A 19,352-nucleotide genomic window follows, 5' to 3' on the forward strand; every position below is an offset into this window, starting at 1 on the left:
AGCTGTGTGAGCACAAGGACAGTATGGCGGTTCCCATGACAGAAGATCTGCTGACTCCTTGACGTCTGTTCTCCTCTCTGTGATCCACAGGCTTGTCCCTTTCCCATCTGCTGAGGCCTACCCTTTAACTGCGGCTGTCCTTTCTACAATATGGTTGACTCTCCCCGCTTGCCAACTCTATGCTTCCTCTCAGCATTTGAGCATCTGACCTTGGACTCCAGTCTGTGCACACCTTTAGTGCTGGAGAACAAATACGTTTCTTGGGCCTGAGCCAGGGCGGAGACCTGTCTGAGCCTGCCTCAGTCCCGCCAGAAGCTGCACTGCTGGGAAGGCTCTCTGGGGCTCCTTTGCAGGCTGGGGTCTTGGGTGCAGCTGGTTCATTTCAAAGTGGAAAAAATGGAAGAGAAAACATTCAGACCAGGCAGGCAGGCAAGAGAACTGTCATTCCTTGGAGATGTTCAGGACTTGAGATGTGCAGGAGGTTTAGGAAAGGTTTGGTGTGGCGTGTGGGAGGAAGCTCTATTTCTGTGCAGGGACCCTGCCTGCTGGGTTCACTGCTATCTCTCCCACACTTGGCATGGCGCCTGGCACTTGGTAGGTGAGCACTTTTGAGGTGGTGAATGAATGAACGAGAAGACAGCTTCTGGAAATCTCTTCTGTGTGTCAGGGGCATTTCCTCACGCAAGCTAGAGCTCTGTGTGGGAGTCCAGAGGGACTCCAGTCAGAATCCTGACTCAACACCGACTGGCTTTGTGGGGCCAGGTCAGTTCCCTAACAAAGGGGCAACAAATCAACCTCTGGAGGCTGTTGTCAGGATCCCCTTAGAACATGTACAGGGTTCAGAGACTGGCCCTTGCCATCTGCCGACTCAGTGAGTGCCTGAGGGCTCTGTGTTGAGCTCTTCTTCCAAATCACCCCCTGGTTCTCTCTCTCTCACCTTATAAAACCTCTAAGATTGAAAGGCTGTGACAATCCCAGTGCTGGACGGCGCTCAGGTTAGTCAAGCAGCCCTCCCATGGGGCACAACCACATGGGCTAAGTAGGAAGGAGGACCCAGGGGAACAAATGGGAGCCCTTTACTCCTCAGGAGGCTGACCCTTGACAAGACTTTGGGTCTAGGACACAGCTGAGGAGGCCACTATTGGCTCTTTCTTGTAAGTTGTGCTCTTACTCAGCCTGTTCACACAACCCCAGAGCCCACTGTGCTTCTTCGGCAGTGGAGGGGCCGCAGGATGGAGGGAGGGAAACCAGGCTGCCTGGCCTTCCTGAAATCTTGTCAGATGGCAGGCAGCCAAGTTTTGTCTCCAGTCTACACTCATCTTGGAGGAAGGCTTAGTCTTTACTTCTGGCAGGGATGCTATGTGTGGAGGGGTCCCGGATTGACTGGGGAACCCTTCTTCTATACAGTTCCCCTTTGTCTCTTTCTTCTGGGAAGTGAGGATCAGAGAAGCAAGCCATGTTGGAAAGAGTCCTGGACCTGGACTGTGGAGTGTGAGCAACCCCAAGCCCTGCCGGCTTTTCTCAAGTGTGGAGTCTGTGTATGGGGCAGCCTGGCAGGGGCTGTAGGTGGGAGAGGGCTAGTCCAGGTGCCCCTTAAGAAGGCCTCTTCCAGCACTGCTGTGAGCTCTGCTTTCTATTCCTACTCCAGATCTTAAAAAACCCCAAAAAATAAGGAGGGCATATCATCACAAGGACAGCAGGTGTTTGGGTGGATGGCGGTAGGGAGGAAAGAGCAAATAGCACACAAGTCAGATGTCAGTTTAGGATCACTTTATTCCATATTTATCTTCACCAGGGAGAAGAAGGCAAAGCAGGTGGAGAGCAGACCAGCCCACATCACACAGACGCACGTCACATCCGTAAAGCACGTACATGACGTAAATGAAGGGCCCAGAGCAGACCAGCCACGAGACGCAAAGATTAACCAGGACCCCAAACATCCCATCTCGTCTGTCCATATTAAAAGATAAAAATCATTTAAATACATTTGTTTCATTTTTTAAAGCACAACCAATAGTCCAACATTCAATTATTTGCTATCCCTTTTTAGAATGCAGAAAAAAAAAACTACCCAATTTTTTATTTTGAACTACCACCAACCTCTTCTCCACACCCTGGATGGTGGTGATCAAGTACAAAGTTCAGCAAGTTCAGTTTGTTTTGAGGCTCCAGTGAGAGGTCTGAAAAATGAACGCAGGCATCCCCAACTGTCACACACTCAGGGCTGGGTGAATTTTTGTCCCAACAGAGCTGCGCTAGGCTTCTGGGGTCTCCCCGATGAGCACACTATTCCCTCAGTTAAGCCCCTCTCTAAACTGCTGAAAAAATACTTATTCACAGAGGTTGAAATACAGAGAGATCTGTCTTTAGAGACATGGACCAAGTCCTGGAGTACTGAGAAAGCCAGGAGGCAAGGACAGGCGTATACAGAGGTACCCGCAGGAGAAGGTCACCATAGCATAGGCTGGGGCTGGGCTTTCATCTGTTGGCCATCTTCTTAACCCTAGATGGTATTTTGAAGCAGTTACTTTCCCTTGCCAGGGGGTAAGCACTTCTCCTGGCCCTTCTGTGGGCAAACCTCAACACATTTTGTCTGCAATAGCTCCTGGCGGGGCTCCACACACTGAGACGAGCATTGGTCTTGGCTTGGAGGTGGGCATGGATCTTGGCATTGCTGTGGGCAGCTTTCTAGTTTTAACTCCTGGCACGGAGGAAGACACGGCTCCTGAGCTTGCACCGGACACTTCTCTTGGCTTGGGTTAGGGCATGGAGGGAGGCACACCTCCTCAGCCTTTGCCTGGCACTGCTCTTGGGTCTTTTGAAGACATGGAGGAGGCACACATGGCTGCTTGCTCTGCTGCTCATTACAGGACATCTTAGGGTGATTTGAGATTTGCAGAACCTGAAATGAACACAAGATTTAAAATGATCTGTATTACAAATTCCAGGCTGGGGACCGAGGGACGAAGGTTGATAGAAAGGAATAGGGAATGAACTATTGCTAACCCTAAGAACTAATTTCTCTGCTATCCCTTTCTCTTTTCTATCTCCCTTTGACACTCGTCTCCTAGGTATATTGATATAGCTCTTGTCTGGGTATCCATAGCCCAGTTCTACCCCAAATCCCAGTCCTATCACAGGCCTTTGTCTTCTTTTTATTTGACTAATCTTTTTAAAAACCAGGTGCAAGAAACAGGATGGTTTGAGAGGCCCAAGAAATTGAAAACCACTTCTAAATCAGTAGAAAGTACAGAGCAGTGGAGGAAGAGAACAGTAGACTCCCAGAGACAGAGCAGCTAGAAAGAGAGGGCACAGGAGCCCCTTACCTGATCTTGGATGAGACTCACCAAAGAATTGCAGAGTCCAGCCAGGTAACGATTTTTATATAGTGCTTGGTCCAGCCTTCCACAGGAATGACTAGCCACGTGGGCTGAGGTCCTAACTGTGGAGTCACCATAATGAGCTTCCTCTGAAACTGCCCATAGTTTGAGTCACTGCTTGGGATGCCTGTTAATCAGCCTCCATTTTGGCCTCTGGGTCCTCAGCAGACCTCAGCAGGGAGGGGCTCCTCTTAGATCTCTCATTAGAAGGAGCAGCAAAAGAATGTTCATAAAACGTTATCTCAGTCTGTTAAATTAGAACTGGGTTCCTTGTCTGCCCAATCTGGTTCAGGATATGGTGAGAGATAAGCTCCACCTTGTTCATCTTGACTTCATTCATAGGAAGCATTTACGCTTAAGGCCTGTGGTCTGTCTGGGTTATGGACATGGATAACCTCTTTCAGAATAAATGTGTCTTTACTGATCCTGGAAAGTCATACTTTCAGACCCAAGGCTTGTGGTTCCTGGCTAACAAAGGCCTACAGCCTTCTGGAGAGAGTGATTTTCTTGCACAGAGATCTTAAAAAAAAATTGGAGTCATTTGTTACTCGGGTTGTGAAGTAAGGTGGAGGAGAAGAAAGAGGAGGGAGAAGGCTGGTGATCTTCATTTTCCCAACCTTGATTTATGACATTTTTAAAAGCGGAGTTACAGAGTTTTCATCGTGACCAAGAAAACAGGATGGAACAAGTTTGGTCTGTCTCCTTGCCTTCTGGAAATACTTTTCTTAGAACTTAGGTCAGTAAAAGCCAGGGGATGAAAGGAAAAGTTTCAAAGCAAACACACCCAGTTTTCCCTGCTGCTAACTCTCTGTTTGGGCTGTCCGTTCTACCTTGTATGCCTTCCCTCTCTGTGCCTATTGGCATCGTAAGTATTCCTCAAGACTCTACTCAAGTCTACAACCTTCTAAGAGCCTTTACTGGTTACTCTAAACCAGAAATGACTGCACCTCTTTCTGAATTCCCATAATATCTATTGTCTGTGCTATTTATATGACATTTACTATTGCTATTAAAAATTCTAGTTATTTATGTACAAGTCTTATCACTACCCTGGGTTGTAGGTTCCAAGAGGGTAGGGACTGGCCAGATGTAGAAAGTAGAAGACAAATGACTATTGATGGGGCAACTGCATTAATTAAGAAATGAAGTAGGTGGATTTAGGGGACAACTGGGAGTAAAGGAGGATCTCGTGTAGTAAAAAAATAGGAAGTGACTGATTATGAAAGAAGTCCCTAGACCATAAGTGGCAGCCTTGAGCTTGTTTGCAACATTTGATCAAATTCTGAGGACTTTAAAATAATGATGACTCCGTTACCTTGAATAAGTACTTTTAAGTCATTTCTTGAGATGTGTTTGGCTAAAATCAGAAATTGCTTCAAAGGTTTATACAGTTTTTGTATGCTTGCTCCTTTTAAGGTTTTAAAAAGATGAGTTGAAGGAAACCAGGTGAACTTTTGGCCTTTAAAACTGGTGTCCAGAGGATTGATACAGCACCAGCATGGACCCTTCATAGTCTGGTAAGAAACAGATGTCTGGGTGGAGGGGGGTCAGAGGCTGACCTAGTGGAGTCATGCTGATATTCATCTGAGGGAAATTTTTGAGGCTGGGGTAGGAGTGGGGCCGTGTAGGGGGAAAAGAGAAATTTGGAAGACCCATAGGTGAATCTGAAGAGACAAGGTCATTTGGGGCAATGGTCCCCAACCTTTCTTTGGGGCACGGACTGGTTTAATGTCAGAAAATATTTTCACAAACCAGCCTTTAGGGTGGGACGGATAAATGTATCACGTGACCAAGACAAGCGTCAAGAGTGAGTCTTAGACAGATGTAACAGAGGGAATCTGGTCATTTTTTAAAAATAAAACATCGTTCAGACTTAAATATAAATAAAACGGAAATAATGTAAGTTATTTATTCTTTCTCTGCGGACTGGTACCAAATGGCCCATGGACCTGTACCGGTCCACAGCCCGGGGGTTGGGGACCACTGATTTGGGGAATCTGAGAACAGGTGTAGAATGGGGGACTCTCCTCCTTTTCCTTTTCCTTCTCTTCCTAGTTTTCTTCTCCTTCCTTTCTCTCTTCCATCTTTTCTGTGGAATGTTGTATATGAGACAAAGAAATTTTCCAGAGTCATAGGAAGCAAGAAATTCTCCATCACTAGGTTTGTTCCTTTATTATTTCAATCATTCACGGCCTTTCTTTCAAGGGGTTCATGGTCTCATGGAGAAGATAAGAAGAGGTAAGCTTATCTAGACAAAGTCTCCTTCATTAGTCTTTTGTGGAAAGTCCTATAAGCTTCTGGGGAGATGTTTGTGCTGTGTTTTACTTGACAGCAGGAATTACCTAGGCAAAGGGGGTGGGCAAAGGTATTCTACTCTCTTTGCCTGGGTTGATAGGAGAGGAAGGAGAGCGTGAGGCTGATTCAGGAAAGGGGTCCATGAGAGATCGGTGGAGAAGATCTGATTGGTTCAGATTTTCAGTTTTCTGATAAGATGCATGAGATGATCTTGCTCATGCCACATACATTTCTTTTTTTTTTTATTTTTTTTAAATTTTTTATTTATTTATTCATTTTAGAGAGCAGAGGGAGAGACAGAGAGAGAGAGACAGAGAGAGAGACAGACAGAGAGAGAGAGAGAGAGAGAGGAGAGACAGAGAGAGACGAGGGGAGGAGCTGGAAGCATCAACTCCCATATGTGCCTTGACCAGGCAAGCCCAGGGTTTCGAACCGGCAACCTCAGCATTTCCAGGTCAATGCTTTATCCACTGCGCCACCACAGGTCAGGCGCCACATGCATTTCTGTGTCTTTAGTTCAGCTTAAGGAGGAGACCAAATAGAGACATCTAGAACAGTGAAGACACCAGTTCATGTTCTCATGGAGGAGAAACACAGTTAAGAAGAGCCCAGAGTTCAACTGTTCTCAGAAGACTCCGTCTGACATTGAGCTGATTACATCAAAGTGGGCCCATTGTAATCACAAAATTCATTCAATGTGGAAAAGGGGGCAGAAGAACCAGTGTCAGAGTGATGTGATATGAGAAAGTCTTGACAGGCCATTGCTGGTTTTAAGGATGGAAGGAGACCCCAAGCCAGGAAAGTGGACAGTCTCTAGAAGCTGGAAAAAGGAAAGAAACAGATTGTCCCACAGTTCTGTTGGCATTTTGATTTTAGCCCAGAGAGATTCATGTCAGACTTTTGACTTTCAAACCATAAATTTCTGTTGCTTTAAGCCATTAAAGTTGTGGTAACTTGTTACAGCTGCTGTAAAAAATGAATACACCTTCCCAAGGTCTGAAGCCGTTGGGGACTCTGGAGGAGGGAAGTCTTGCATGAAGTAAAATCCCTGGTTAGTGCTCCTTTATTTAAGTATGTATATATACTTACTTATCATGTCAGCCCCTTAGTCAAAGATAGCTTTTTGTAACACATGGAAAAAAACCGGACTGACCTATTACACATAGAGTATTGATATAATATTGGCTAAGTTACTTAGCCTCTAAGAGAATCAATTTCCTCTTTTTTGAGAAGGAATAACATTATCTCAGATTTCTTGTGAGAAATAAATTAGAGAACACATGCACCAACACTTAAGGCCATTAAGCTGCTTATAGAATGTAGTACAATCTGAACCTGTTCAAACTCACCTCCTTCATGAAGCCTTCCTGATTTCCACCAGTTCTTCTTGTTCCAGCTTCTTTACTCTGTCCCCCCAGCACTGAGTCTCTGATTTAAACTTTTCCACTTATGGTGATACAGTGGACAATAAACTGCATAGAGGCTCAGGAGACCCCAGGTAAGTCCCTGACCCTCTCTGACCTTACTTTTATCATCTTTAAGAAAAGTTAGACTAGGAATCATTTGGGTCCATTCCAGCTTTGACACTATAAGATACTATAAATGTGATCATGAATGATTAACTGGGCTATCTATGTGGCTTTGTGAGTGAATAGATTCATTGTGGGGAGCTCTTCCTCCTTGATTAGGTTATAATCCAGCCACAAGAGGATCCAGTCTTTTCTTTCTGTGTATGGCATCCAACCAGGTAGCTGAATGAGCTTAGGTGACCTAATTTTTCCTAGGGACAGAGTGGGAGTATTTGAGGTCTGAGCCCTCAAAAGTCAACCTTAGAGGTCCAGTATCTAAGGTTGTGGCTTGGACAGCTATGGGAATATTGTCCCACCCAACATCTTAAGATAAGGTGACTAAGTAGTTTTTTTGACCATCCCTAGCCCTCCAGCAAGACTGGAGCTAATCTGATTTAATGTCACCTGAGAGTTAAGATTTTAGATTTCTGCAGCTGTCATTACTGGGAGGCAGGGTGTAATTACACAGGGTCAGCGGAAGAGAGTCAGCTGTGTGCAGGACATTGCTTTTTTTCCCATTCCAATCAAATAACTATCTTCTTTGTTCAGATCATAAAAGTTTCCAGACTTCTCTGAATCACCTGGCTGACCATGTCTGCTTATTATAGGGCAAAGGCTCTGATAAAGCTAAATGGTGCTGAATGTGGCTCATCCAATCTCCTGGGGAGCAGGTATGTCTGAGAGCTTACTGAGCTTGTGGGTTCTTGGGGGAGCGTCCACCACTCCTCTCACTTCTCTTCCTACAGTATCACCCAGAGAGGGAGTCTGAGTCAGAGGTTGTGGGAGGGACTGGACCCAGAGAGGACATGAAAGGCCACCTGATTCTACCTCCTTGTTTTAGCCCAGCATGTGCTTTAAACAGGAGGAAAAAATTTACTGATTGTGTTTTTTTTTTTTTTTTTTTGACAGAGACAGAGTCAGAAAGAGGGACAGATAGGAACAGACAGACAGGAAGGGAGAGAGATGAGAAGCATCAATTCTTCGTTATGGCAACTTAGTTGTTCATTGACTGCTTTCTCATATGTGCCTTGACTAGGGTTGGGGGGGGGTACCTCAGCAGAGTGAGTGGCCCCTTGCTCAAGCCAGCGAGCTTTGGGCTCAAGCCAGTGATCATAGGGTCATGTCCATGATCTCACACTCAAGCCATCAACCCTAGACTCAAGCCTAATGAGCCTGCGCTCAAGCCAGTGACCTCAGGGTTTCAAACCTGGGTCCTCTGTGTTCCAGTCTGATGCTCTATCCACTCACTGCACTACTGCCTGGTCAGGCAATTTTGATTGTGTTTTTTTAAATGGGTCAAGTGATGTGCAAAAGTGTTAAGGACTTTGCTCAATGTCAAGTGGTGAGCTCGTGTCTAGACTGGGAAATGGTCTATATCAAAATATTTAGGAGCTTCTTTTTAAACTTAAGAAGGTAACAATGATGTAGACTAGTCAGTGGTTCTTAACAGTTTGGGGGTGATGAAGAAATATAGTAAGTACATGCTTTCATCTTCAGGGTGGTCATGGTTGCCAGGCTAAAGTCTGCTGACATAGATAATAGGGCCAATGATGTTCACAAATTTCTAGGTTTGATGTTAGTCTTTAATTATTTTTTCCCTTTTGAGTTGGGTGCTGGCTTATCTTGGCCTTAATCAGAGTCAGAAATCCTAGACCATCCAACAACCTACCCATTGGGACTTTGGTTCAGTTGCTTCCCTCCCTGGAGTTTAGTTTCTTCACCTAGACACTGAGGTCTATTAAATGCCACTTCAGGCTCTCATATTTATTGTTACAAAAGTTCTCGTGTCTTCTGCTGGGATTTTTGGTCTCCAGGGGTCCAGCTTCAGAATGAGGTGAAGGGGATGACTACTAAATTTACTTACCTTCAAAGATGTTTGCCCTCCTTTTCTGCAAGTCCCTTTCTCCCTCAAACTCATGGCTTTACATGGCAGATAGCAAGAAGCTCTTACTACAGTAGATGATAGGAGATGACTCCAACTGTTGACTTGGCTCTTGAATGCTTTGGCACTTTGGCTTTCAAAGATCAGTTTTCCATGCCAATGGCTTCTCATGTATCATCTCACTTTGTCACTTTTTTCCAAACCTTGGTGAGACTGTTTTTCTCATTCCTCAAGTGAAAAAACTGAGACCTCTAATCCCACTGAGGTGAATGAAACAACTTTACAGGGCAACACAGTGGGGGATGTAAGCTTGCTTTGAATCCAGGTTGTTGATGACAAGCTCTCTCCCTTGACCTTGCAGAGTAAAAAATCAGTTCCAGGCTGTACTTTCCAGGGGAGGCTATAGGGGGTGGGGCAGCAGGCAGAATCTGCATCTTGTGGCTTAAGGGGAAAGTGACCAAGGCCAAGGCTGTGTTTCTTTGAGCCCCCAATCACCCATATTCAGCCTGTAGCCCATCTCCCCACCTCTGAATTCTGGAAATGACAGCATGTGGTGAGGGTATGGAGCATGGTGGATGGGGCTCTTGGAAAAGTGCCTCCAAAGCCACTGAACATTCTCTCATTTATTATTGCTGAATGTCCACCCTGCCAGGCAGTCTTTGGTTTTAAAAACTTACAGTCTAGTGTAACCACATGACCAGAATATGACCTGGTAAGTGTTACAGCAGAGAAAGGCATGGAGGCTCTGAGATCACAGGAAATCTAACCAGTCTGTGGGTGGAAGGTGGCGAAAGCTTCTTGGAGCAAGTGACCTGTGCACTGGGTTCACAGAAGAAGACTTACCCAAATAGATCATTAAAGGTAAATTCAGTGGAAGAAGGCAAAAATGATAGAGGAGAAAACAAGTATAAATTCACAAAAGCCAGGAACTCTGTGTTGTGTGCTGGGAAATGCCAGCAGTTTCCTATTGTAGGGCTGCAGAGTTCTAGAAAGAGATGGTAGAAGTGGCAAGAGAAAGCTAGAGAAGGAGACAGGGACCTGATCCTGAAGAGTTTCGCATGACTGGTTAAGTCATCTGAGTTATTCTCCAGGCAAAGAAGAGCCCTGTAAGAGATTTAGCAACACTGCCTTTGCTGGCTGCCATTGGAGGGAGGACCAGAGGAAGGCGGACCTGGAGCTTCAGAAGCCAGTTCAGAGCTCTGAGTGGCAGAGATGACAGGTGATGAGGGAATTCTGGTGGAAAAAACCATGGAAGCTCAGTCTGAGCAGAATCTTCATGAGCCCGAGAGAGAACAGAGCTCTGGAGGTGAAGCATCTGAGGTTCCAATGCAGATGCAGCTGACAGTCCCCTAGTATTGAGGTGACCAACATTTTACAATGAAAAGGAGGACAAAAATAAATTGAAGAAAACAATATTGTAAATGAAACATTTTATTCATTGCAACTATAATACACTATAATATGATAAATACATAATAAAAACATTTGTAATATTTTATATTGTAATTATGCTTACATGCTGATTAATATTTAATAATTGTAAAAAAAGTATTTAGATAACATTATCTAAATGAGTACTTTTTTCCATTGAATTAATTTTTTTTGTCAATGTATCATCTTGTAACAATATATTGGAAATATCTGAACAAGGAATATCTTTCATATTGAATGTTACGGCAAGTGCTGCAGCTAGAGTATCAACATTCAATCTCGATTTCTCACTTGTCTAAAAATCATCAGTAGCAATTGAAAAAACTCTTTCAACTGCTGAATTAGTTCCAGGGCAGCACAATGTAAATTAAACAAGAATAAATATATTTTCACATGGAATATGTCCATTTTTGAAATGGCTGAATATTTCCACCCATCTTTTATCAATTTCGACGTGTTCATTTTCTCGTATTAATTTTTCAGAATTTAAATGTACATTCAGTCTTATAATTTCTTCAAAGAGACAGTTGTCATCTATTTTAATGTCCGGCATTTCTTTAGATTAAAAACTCAGGACAAGATTTAATATCTGTCCAGTATACCTGCGATGAAGTTAAAAAAACATTGAAAACTGTTATTTCCCATGATGTTTGTTTCAGACCATTCTTTGATTTATTGAAAACATGTCTGGTAAAAATTCTGCACTTCTTTGATAAACTTTTCTGTTATGCCCAGATTTGATTCTTCTAAGTCTGATAATTTTCTTTTTATAATTAAAGGAAGAAATTTTTCTTCAAAACGAGATTTATATCTAAGGATAAAGTCATTCAAAATAAGACTAACTTCCGTAGCTGAAATGTGTTCACCTTCAATCTTTTGAATCATTTTGTGAAAAATAGATGCTTGATTATGTACAAAATACATTAATATCTCAGATATTTTATTATTGAAAAATGATTCCAGGATTTTAAGGCATTTGTCTAAACTTGAAAAATATGAACAGAGAGGCTCAAATAATTGTAGAACACGCACTATAGCAGGTGTTAGAGTAAGCCATCTAACATTTTTTTTTTTCATTTTTCTGAAGCTGGAAACAGGGAGAGACAGTCAGACAGACTCCCGCATGCGCCACACCGGGATCCACCCGGCACGCCCACCAGGGGCGATGCTCTGCCCACCAGGGGGCGATGCTCTGCCCATCCTGGGTGTCGCCATGTTGCAACCAGAGCCACTCTAGCGCCTGGGAGAGGCCACAGAGCCATCCCCAGCGCCCGGGCCATCTTTGCTCCAATGGAGCCTTGGCTGCGGGAGGGGAAGAGAGAGACAGAGAGGAAGGAGGGGGGGAGGGTGGAGAAGCAAATGGGCGCTTCTCCTGTGTGCCCTGGCCGGGAATCGAACCCGGGTCCTCCGCACGCTAGGCCGACGCTAACTTTTGAATATCCTAAAAGTTTTTGTATTCAATATTTGCTTCTTCACAAAATTGTTTTAAAGTAGCAACACGAACAATAAAACGATTAAAATGCAAATAAGTTGTAGTTATTATTACTTCTACATCAATTGGCATGGCACATGATGCTGTGTTGATTGCATTTGACACAATATGTGCATTATGACCTATTCCTAGTATTTTCTTTTGGAGTAACTCTTGTAATTTTACATACATGTTATTCACCCCTTTGCGTCTTCACCCATAAAAATTTGTATTTGTATCAGTCGTTAGTGCAACAACTTTGGATTTCAAATTGTTTTCATTTATTACTCTGTATAGATGGTTTGACAAAATTTCAGAAGTTTCACCCTCAATGGACTCTAAATTTAAAATTTTTACTAGAATGCCCTTGGTAACATTAAAATATCTTATTATTATTGGACACAATTTAATATCATTATGATTTGATGCATCAGATAAAATCATTACAAATGCTGCAGTTTCCAAGTCCTCTGTAAGTATTTTGTCACAGTAATTTTTAAATACTGATTTCAAAACAGCCTTGCATTTTGTTCTGGCACATGAAAATTTTACACTGTGAAACTTTTAATAATTTAGTTGTACAATACATACTACAAAAACTTTGATTGTGAATTATGGTATGAAATGCAAATGTTCCCTCCATTGCAGCCAGCTGTTTTTCATCTTCAGAATAATTTGAAGTTTTAAAAAAACTTGTTACTTTACAGCTGGAAGCTGATGCATCTAATGATTCTTATGTTTGTTGGTGGTCAAGTGTTTTGTTATTGCTGCTCTGCCCCCAACTGCAATACAAAATTCTACACTGCAAATACTGCAGAAAATGATGGTATCTTTCTTTGATAGGAGGAATGGAAATTCCTTTTTTAATTTATCGTTGAAATAGCATTTTCTCTTTTTTTATTTTTCCATCCTTTAAATGAAATTTAAAATTAAAAATAAAATATAGAGCTACACAAATGATGCAAGCACATTAGGAACTGAAAACATTACATCATGGTAGGTGAATTTTCCAGAAGCTAAATTAACAAAACTACATATCAAACAAAACCACTAATTTGGAGTGATTTTCAAGTGTATTTATCATTTTCTAATTAAAAAACGCCTGTTTTATGCAACTATTTAATCAAAATGCATTATTCATAGATATGGTTTGAGGTTAGATTTCCACTTTAAAACTCGAATTTCAGGAAAATACTTGTAAATAAAATTATACATATTTGGAAACTATTAAATAGATAATGAATTAATAAAACATGAATTGTTCTTACCTGTCTATGATTGAATATTCACCGAGAAAGAAATAATCATGAGTCTACAATGTGGTATGTGCCGTGTCGTGTTTCAGTAAGAAGTACACAAAGCCATTTGTGTGCTCAGTATATATCGCGCGCTCTCTCAAGGTCTCCGTGCAGAGCGCATGCATCTCATAATCGCGTCTCACTGCACTGTACTGATCCATGAAAAATTGTCATGTCAAATACAAATACTCACATCACACGCAATAGATCAACTCTGAATCGATTGAATACGGACATTTACAGATTAGTCTTTCTATATCAAAAAGGAGGACGTGTAGAAGGACATTTTTTGAAGGAGGACGGAACTTACAAAAGAAGGACTGTCCTCCCTAAAGGAGGACGATTGTTCACCTTACCAGTATGCATTTTAGGATCAGCTTGTATCTTAGAATCTTTGTGTGCTTGGCGATTGACTTACTGTATTATTGGCTTGTTTATTTGCTGAGCATCAATAGTGGTGGCAAAAGCTGTTATGACTTGTCGTTGTTGATAAGGCCTCACAGGATGTGCTCATGTCTCTGATGGGGATGTTGGCCACGTGGAAGCAGGACAGGAAGGTAGGACAGGATTGGTTACTGGTACTTCCTGCCATCTCCTCAGTTGTCATTTACATATGACGGTGGGGAATGCACAAAAATGACCCCTGCGGTTTCTAAGACATCCTCGTGGTTCTGAGCAGCCCTATCATAGCACTGGCCCACCTCACAGACAGTCGCCCAGCTGGCTTAGTTTGGAAGGACTTAAAAGTCCTTTTGCAAGGTGGCTGTATGCTGCTCGATTCTTGAAAAAGTACAATACAAAGGGGCCTGTGGTAGAGTCTCTTCTCATCCTCATTCTAATGGATCCTTCTAACTGCTTTTCCCTGAAAGAAAAGGGCATGGTCCTATCCTATCACATTATTTGTGAGCCGTCAGGCCTGGCACTGCACAGATTCTCAGGGTGCTGCTCTTCAGGTGCTGCTTATTTATTTATACAACCCTCTTCCATTTGGGGCAGGACCTGGTGACTGCCACTGGGGCTGGGCATAATTATAGTATTCTGCAGGGAGGTGACACACTCATGATGTTCTAGCCATCTTCCCTAGAACCGCCTTTGATCCAGCTCTCTGCTGGGAAAGTAGCCATTAAGAGATGTCTATCTTTGGTTTCATTTACATGGGAGAAAAAAAACTAACTTGGCAAATGGATAGTTTCATGTTTTAGAGCTGGCTGCCACCCAGTCTGTGCCCGGAGTCCTTAGAGCCACCTGGGAGGACACCAGCCCCTGCTTGACACTGCCATGGAGGCTCCAAAGAAGGTACCCATAATGTTGGCGGCTAAGGCCAGGTAGGTTCACATTGGATTCAGGCAGACAGTAGAGGAACTGCAGAGCTGGAAAGCAATGAGCCATTCCTGTTTATTAGAGTCTCACAACAGTTCAGGAGCAAATAGGCAGGCAAAAACCTCTTCTCACAGCAGCAGCTGAATGAACAGCAAAAACGCTCCTCACAGTGGGCAAGCGATGTGTCAAATACCAGGAACACCCCATAGCCTTACATAGGCTATGCACATGTGGCTCTGCCACATGCTTGCGCACTAATCATGCAAAGTGCAAGCAAGCAAGCCTAACACAGCTGTTTTCCCTACATAAGGTGGCGCACCTTCTACATAGTGTGTTCAGGTGTAGGAAGAGATTCTTCCTCTTACCCACTATTTTTTGTTGTTTATTTGAGCAAATGAAAGGACTTTGGTGGTCTCTGAAGTATTCATGATTCTATTATTTTTTTCTGTTACAAAATAAATACAAACCTATTAATAAAAATCCGGAGACTAGTGAAAAATAAATATATTTTACTGATTACCCATAACTTTATTGTCCTAAAATAACTAGAATGTCAACAACTTTCCCTCTGTTATTCTTATCATTATTATTTATAGAGGTTTTTAGTTAAACATAGTTACTTTATGCTATATATTGAATTGGAGGCTTCCTTTTCTCCCTTTTAATACATTTTAAGGATCATGTAATGTTCTATCAAGTAATAGGTCCAAAATTATGTAATCAAATCCCTGTTAGATATTTAAATTATTTCTAAGTCACACTGTGATAATCACCTTATATAACCTCACCTCTCTTTTATTTTGTAATTATTTTTCTTTACATAGATTTCAAGATATGGAACAATTGGACCAAAAGTCTGAATCATTTTATGCTTTTTGTTCTTATTTTCATATTACTTGCTTGAATTCTTTTCTAGGAGGAGTTTTGTGTATTTATGCTCTCACCAACACCAGCATACTCTTTAGCATTGGGACTCTGCGATTTGTTATTTAAAAGTGATCATTAAGGAGAATGTCACATTATTGTTCTATTTTTTTCCTCCCTCTTTCCCTTGATGAGGGTAGAAGAAATTTCAGCCTGTTATCAACAGTTGACCACAGGCCCCCCACTGCCTTGAACTAGGCTTTCTGGGGTCCCCAGTGTCCAGGAGGCACCTCTCTGCAGGCCCTGGAGTGTGGGTGCCAGGCTCCCATTCTTACCAGGAGATCAAGACTCCAAGATCTCCTCATGTCTGAGAAAGTTACTAGCAGTTTTCACATCTGGAAAATGAGGGGGTTACACATACCCTAAAGATCTTGTCAGCTGTTCTGTCCCAAAAGTCTGCTTCTGCAATGACCTTGGTCTGTTGGGGATTGCAAGTGTCTTTTTTTGGCCACATTATGGACTCCCAGTACTCACTGAACCCTTTGTTGACCTGAACTATCTTCTAGACTCAGAAGAATGGAAAGCTGTTGATGTGTCACAATTCCACAGGGAGCCAACCCAGATTTGGCCTCTCATGACCTCTTACTGTGACAGCAGAGAAGCCTAAACCTAATTCCACTTGAATGTTGTGGGCTGTAATGGTCTGGTAAAACTCTTTTCTATTTATACTTGGTCAGGGTGGGCCCCTGTCCTAGCAATCAGCTTTCTTTTCTGGAAATAACAGGAGCACCTCATGTCCAACCTGTCAAGAAGCTGTTCTGCACCTGGCAAAGGACTTTACCATGTGGAGGGAGCCTCAGGAGGGAGAGATGTGCCCTGACAAGGAGTGGAGACCGACAGAGATGAGGGAGATTGGAAAATGGTGGCAGTGAGTTCAAGCTCCTGAAGTACCATATTCCCCATGTATAAGATACACTATTTTTCAAAAAATTTGGGGTCTAAAACTGAGTGCATCTTATACAGTGGTTGTACATTTTTTACTTGCATTTCCCCCTTTTTTGTGCTTGTTTTTGCGCTCATTGTTGAAGACAGTGATTCGTCATCAGACACAGATGATGACAAGCTAATGGATGAAATTTTTGATAGTAATGGAGTTGTATGAATTTTATGAATAATAAAACTTGAGTTCAATAACTTTATGCAATACTTCCTTTTTTCAAATTTCGGGCCCCCAAATTAAGGTGCATCTTATACATGGAGAATACAGTAAGTCCTGATTCCTAGAGTTTTCTCTTTAATTCTATACCCTCTCTGCATCTTAATAGTCTTTCCAGCCATTTGAAATGATAAATTCCCTTTTATAAATTAACCTGTTTGATGTGTACTCTCTTTAGCTCCTTGTAAGTAATCCTAACTAACATATCAGCAGAGAATATTTTCCCTGTTTATTCTTTTTTAAAAAAATTATTATTAAGTGAGAGGTGGGGAGGCAGACAAACAGACTCCTGCATGTGTCCCATCTAGGATCCACCTGGCAAGCCCCCTACAGAGCAATGTTCTGTCCATCTGAGGCTGTTACTCTGTTGCTTGGCAATCAAGCTATTTTAGAGCCTGAGGTGAGGTCATGGAGCCATCCTCAGTGCCCCGGACTAACTTGCTTGAACCATTTGAGCTATGGCTGCAGGAGAGGAAGAGAGAGAGAGAGAGAGACTGAAGGGGGAGGGGGAGGACTGGAGAAGAAGATGGTCACTTCTCCTGTGTGTGCCCTGACTGGGAGTTGAACTTGGGACTTCTACATGACAGGCCAATGCTCTACCACTGAGCCAATTGGACAGGGCACCCTGTTCATTCTCAGTTGAGGTCCTCCCAGATTTATCCTTTTGTTTTTGTAAAATTTTTTTGAAATTTTATAGATTTACAGAGGTTGCAAAAATAGAGATTCCACTTTACTGTTCACTGGAACTCTCTCAGTGTTGAATAACTGTAGTTCAGTGTCAAAGCCAGCTAAATGGCATTAGTATAAACTTCAACTCATTTTTCATGCTTTAAAACAATGCCTAGCCCTGGCTGGTGGCTCAGGGGATAGAGCATTGGTTTGGTGTATATGCATATCCCAGTTTTGACTCCCAGTCAGAGCACACAGGAGAAGTGACCATCTGCTTTTTCTCTCCCTCTTCTTTCCTTCTTTCTCTCCCACAGCCAGTGGCTCAGTTGGTTCGAACACGGCCCTGGGAGCTGAGGATAGCTCAGTTGATCTGAGCGTGTCAGTCTCAGGTGCTAAAATAGCTTGGTACTCAACCATCGAACCCAGACAGGGCTACTGGGTGGATCCTGGTTGAGGCGCACGCAGGAGTCTGACTCGCTATCTCCCTCCTCTCAACTAAAGAAAAAAAAAAAAGAATACCTCACTGCTAACAGGTGTAAGTTGGAACCTACTATCACCACACTCAGGAGACTTGCAGCCTGATGAGGAAGAGCAGCACAGGGCAATTCATTCAGGTGTAATGAGTCACACCTGGGCAGGTGCAGCATGCTCTCCTCACCAAGCTCTTGCTATGTCCCAGAAAGCCAGGCACTTGGCTTTTAACTCTTTAAGCCACACAATAACTGGGTAACACCAGCTCTGTTAGCATCATCATTCCTTGTACAGAAAGAAGGAAACAAAGGCTCAGAGAAATTAAACAACTTGTTAAAGGTCACAAAATAGTTGGGGAGCAGAGGTGGAATTTAAACTCATGCAGCCTGTTTCAGAATGTTTAAGCATTAGGCAATGGGACTAAAAACAAGGTAGAATTCTCTTCCTGAGCCTTCCTGGACCTTTCCTAACATCCTGCTCCTCTTTCCCCATCATACCCTCTTCCTCCCTCAGGCCCACTAGGGTCCCTGGGGTTAGCCACTCTAGCCACCATGTCTGGCTGTTTCAGGCTGTGCTCTTGCAGAGACACGTTTCCCTGGGTGCACCCTCAGAAGACGTCATATCTCCCTATGCAGCAGGAGGGGCCAGAGGAGACACCATCTTCAAACATTGTTGATCATGGAGGATCAGGGTCCTAGCCTCACTCCCCAGGGATCGCCTCTTGCTGGTTTAGTGCTACAAAATAACCGATAAACTGAAGACTCTCAAAACCCCCAAAACAAAAAACCAGGAGAAGCAAGTCTTGCACAGCAGAGGAACGTGTTTACTTGTCAGTTCATGGCTTTGGTTCTCAGCCCCAGGTAGTGGACATGGTGGAGATGATGGGGGAGGGGGCTAGCGGCGCCCTAGGTGCCTCACTCCGGCGGTGGGCATTTAGGAGGGCAGGGCTTGCAGGGCTTGGGGGGGCATGGCCGGGGGCATGGCGGGGGGCATGGCGGAGGGCATGGAGGGCACTTTGGTGGTGGTGGGCACTTTTCCCGCGGGCACTTTTCTGAGCACCGTTGCAGCAGCTTCTTTAAACAGCTGGGCTGGCATTTGCTCTCACACTTTTGCTCACACTTGGGGTCACAGTTCTTGGGCTCATTCTTGGGTTCACTAGGTTTATTTTTATCATCACTCGACATTCTTTCTTGATTTTCTGAGCCCTGCAAAGAAATATGCAACAGATGGTATGTGGGAGACCACACTGTGGAGTGGGAGGGGACCCTCGCAGCCTTCCCACACACCTCTGGCCCATCCTTGTTCTTAAGAAAGCTTTCCTGGCTGTATTCAGGCTCAGACAAAATTCTCACTTAAGGGCTGTCCTCTTGTTTTTTTAGTGGATTGGTGATCACACTTCTCCATTCTTACTCTGCTTTTTTTTCACTTTTGTTCCCGTTTCATAGCTCCTAGCAGTAGTTCTTAACCTAGAGTCCTGGGAGTCACCC

General features: G+C 43.3%; 2 protein-coding genes across 2 annotated transcripts; both read right to left on the reverse strand.

Moving 5' to 3' along the window:
• Positions 1–1,764: 1,764 nt before the first annotated feature.
• PRR9 (proline rich 9) lies at positions 1,765–3,341 on the reverse strand. Its single transcript, XM_066366115.1, has 2 exons — positions 3,327–3,341; positions 1,765–2,902 (listed from the first exon to the last, which is right to left on the reverse strand). Exon 2 carries the CDS (start codon positions 2,873–2,875, stop codon positions 2,525–2,527), a length of 351 nt encoding a protein of 116 aa, XP_066222212.1. The 5' UTR covers positions 2,876–2,902; positions 3,327–3,341; the 3' UTR covers positions 1,765–2,524.
• Positions 3,342–18,779: 15,438 nt separating this feature from the next.
• LELP1 (late cornified envelope like proline rich 1) lies at positions 18,780–19,049 on the reverse strand. The gene has a single exon (XM_066366117.1). The coding sequence runs from the start codon at positions 19,047–19,049 to the stop codon at positions 18,780–18,782; it is 270 nt and encodes an 89-aa protein (XP_066222214.1).
• Between the last annotated feature and the right edge of the window lie 303 nt (positions 19,050–19,352).

This window comes from Saccopteryx leptura, chromosome 2, assembly GCF_036850995.1.
Source record: "Saccopteryx leptura isolate mSacLep1 chromosome 2, mSacLep1_pri_phased_curated, whole genome shotgun sequence".
In the NCBI taxonomy this organism is placed as follows: Eukaryota; Metazoa; Chordata; class Mammalia; order Chiroptera; family Emballonuridae; genus Saccopteryx; species Saccopteryx leptura.

Bases quoted from the DNA above. Each gene is read 5' to 3' on its own strand.
- PRR9 (XM_066366115.1), bottom strand. From the start codon at position 2,875: ATGTCCTGTAATGAGCAGCAGAGCAAGCAGCCATGTGTGCCTCCTCCA.
- LELP1 (XM_066366117.1), bottom strand. From the start codon at position 19,049: ATGTCGAGTGATGATAAAAATAAACCTAGTGAACCCAAGAATGAGCCC.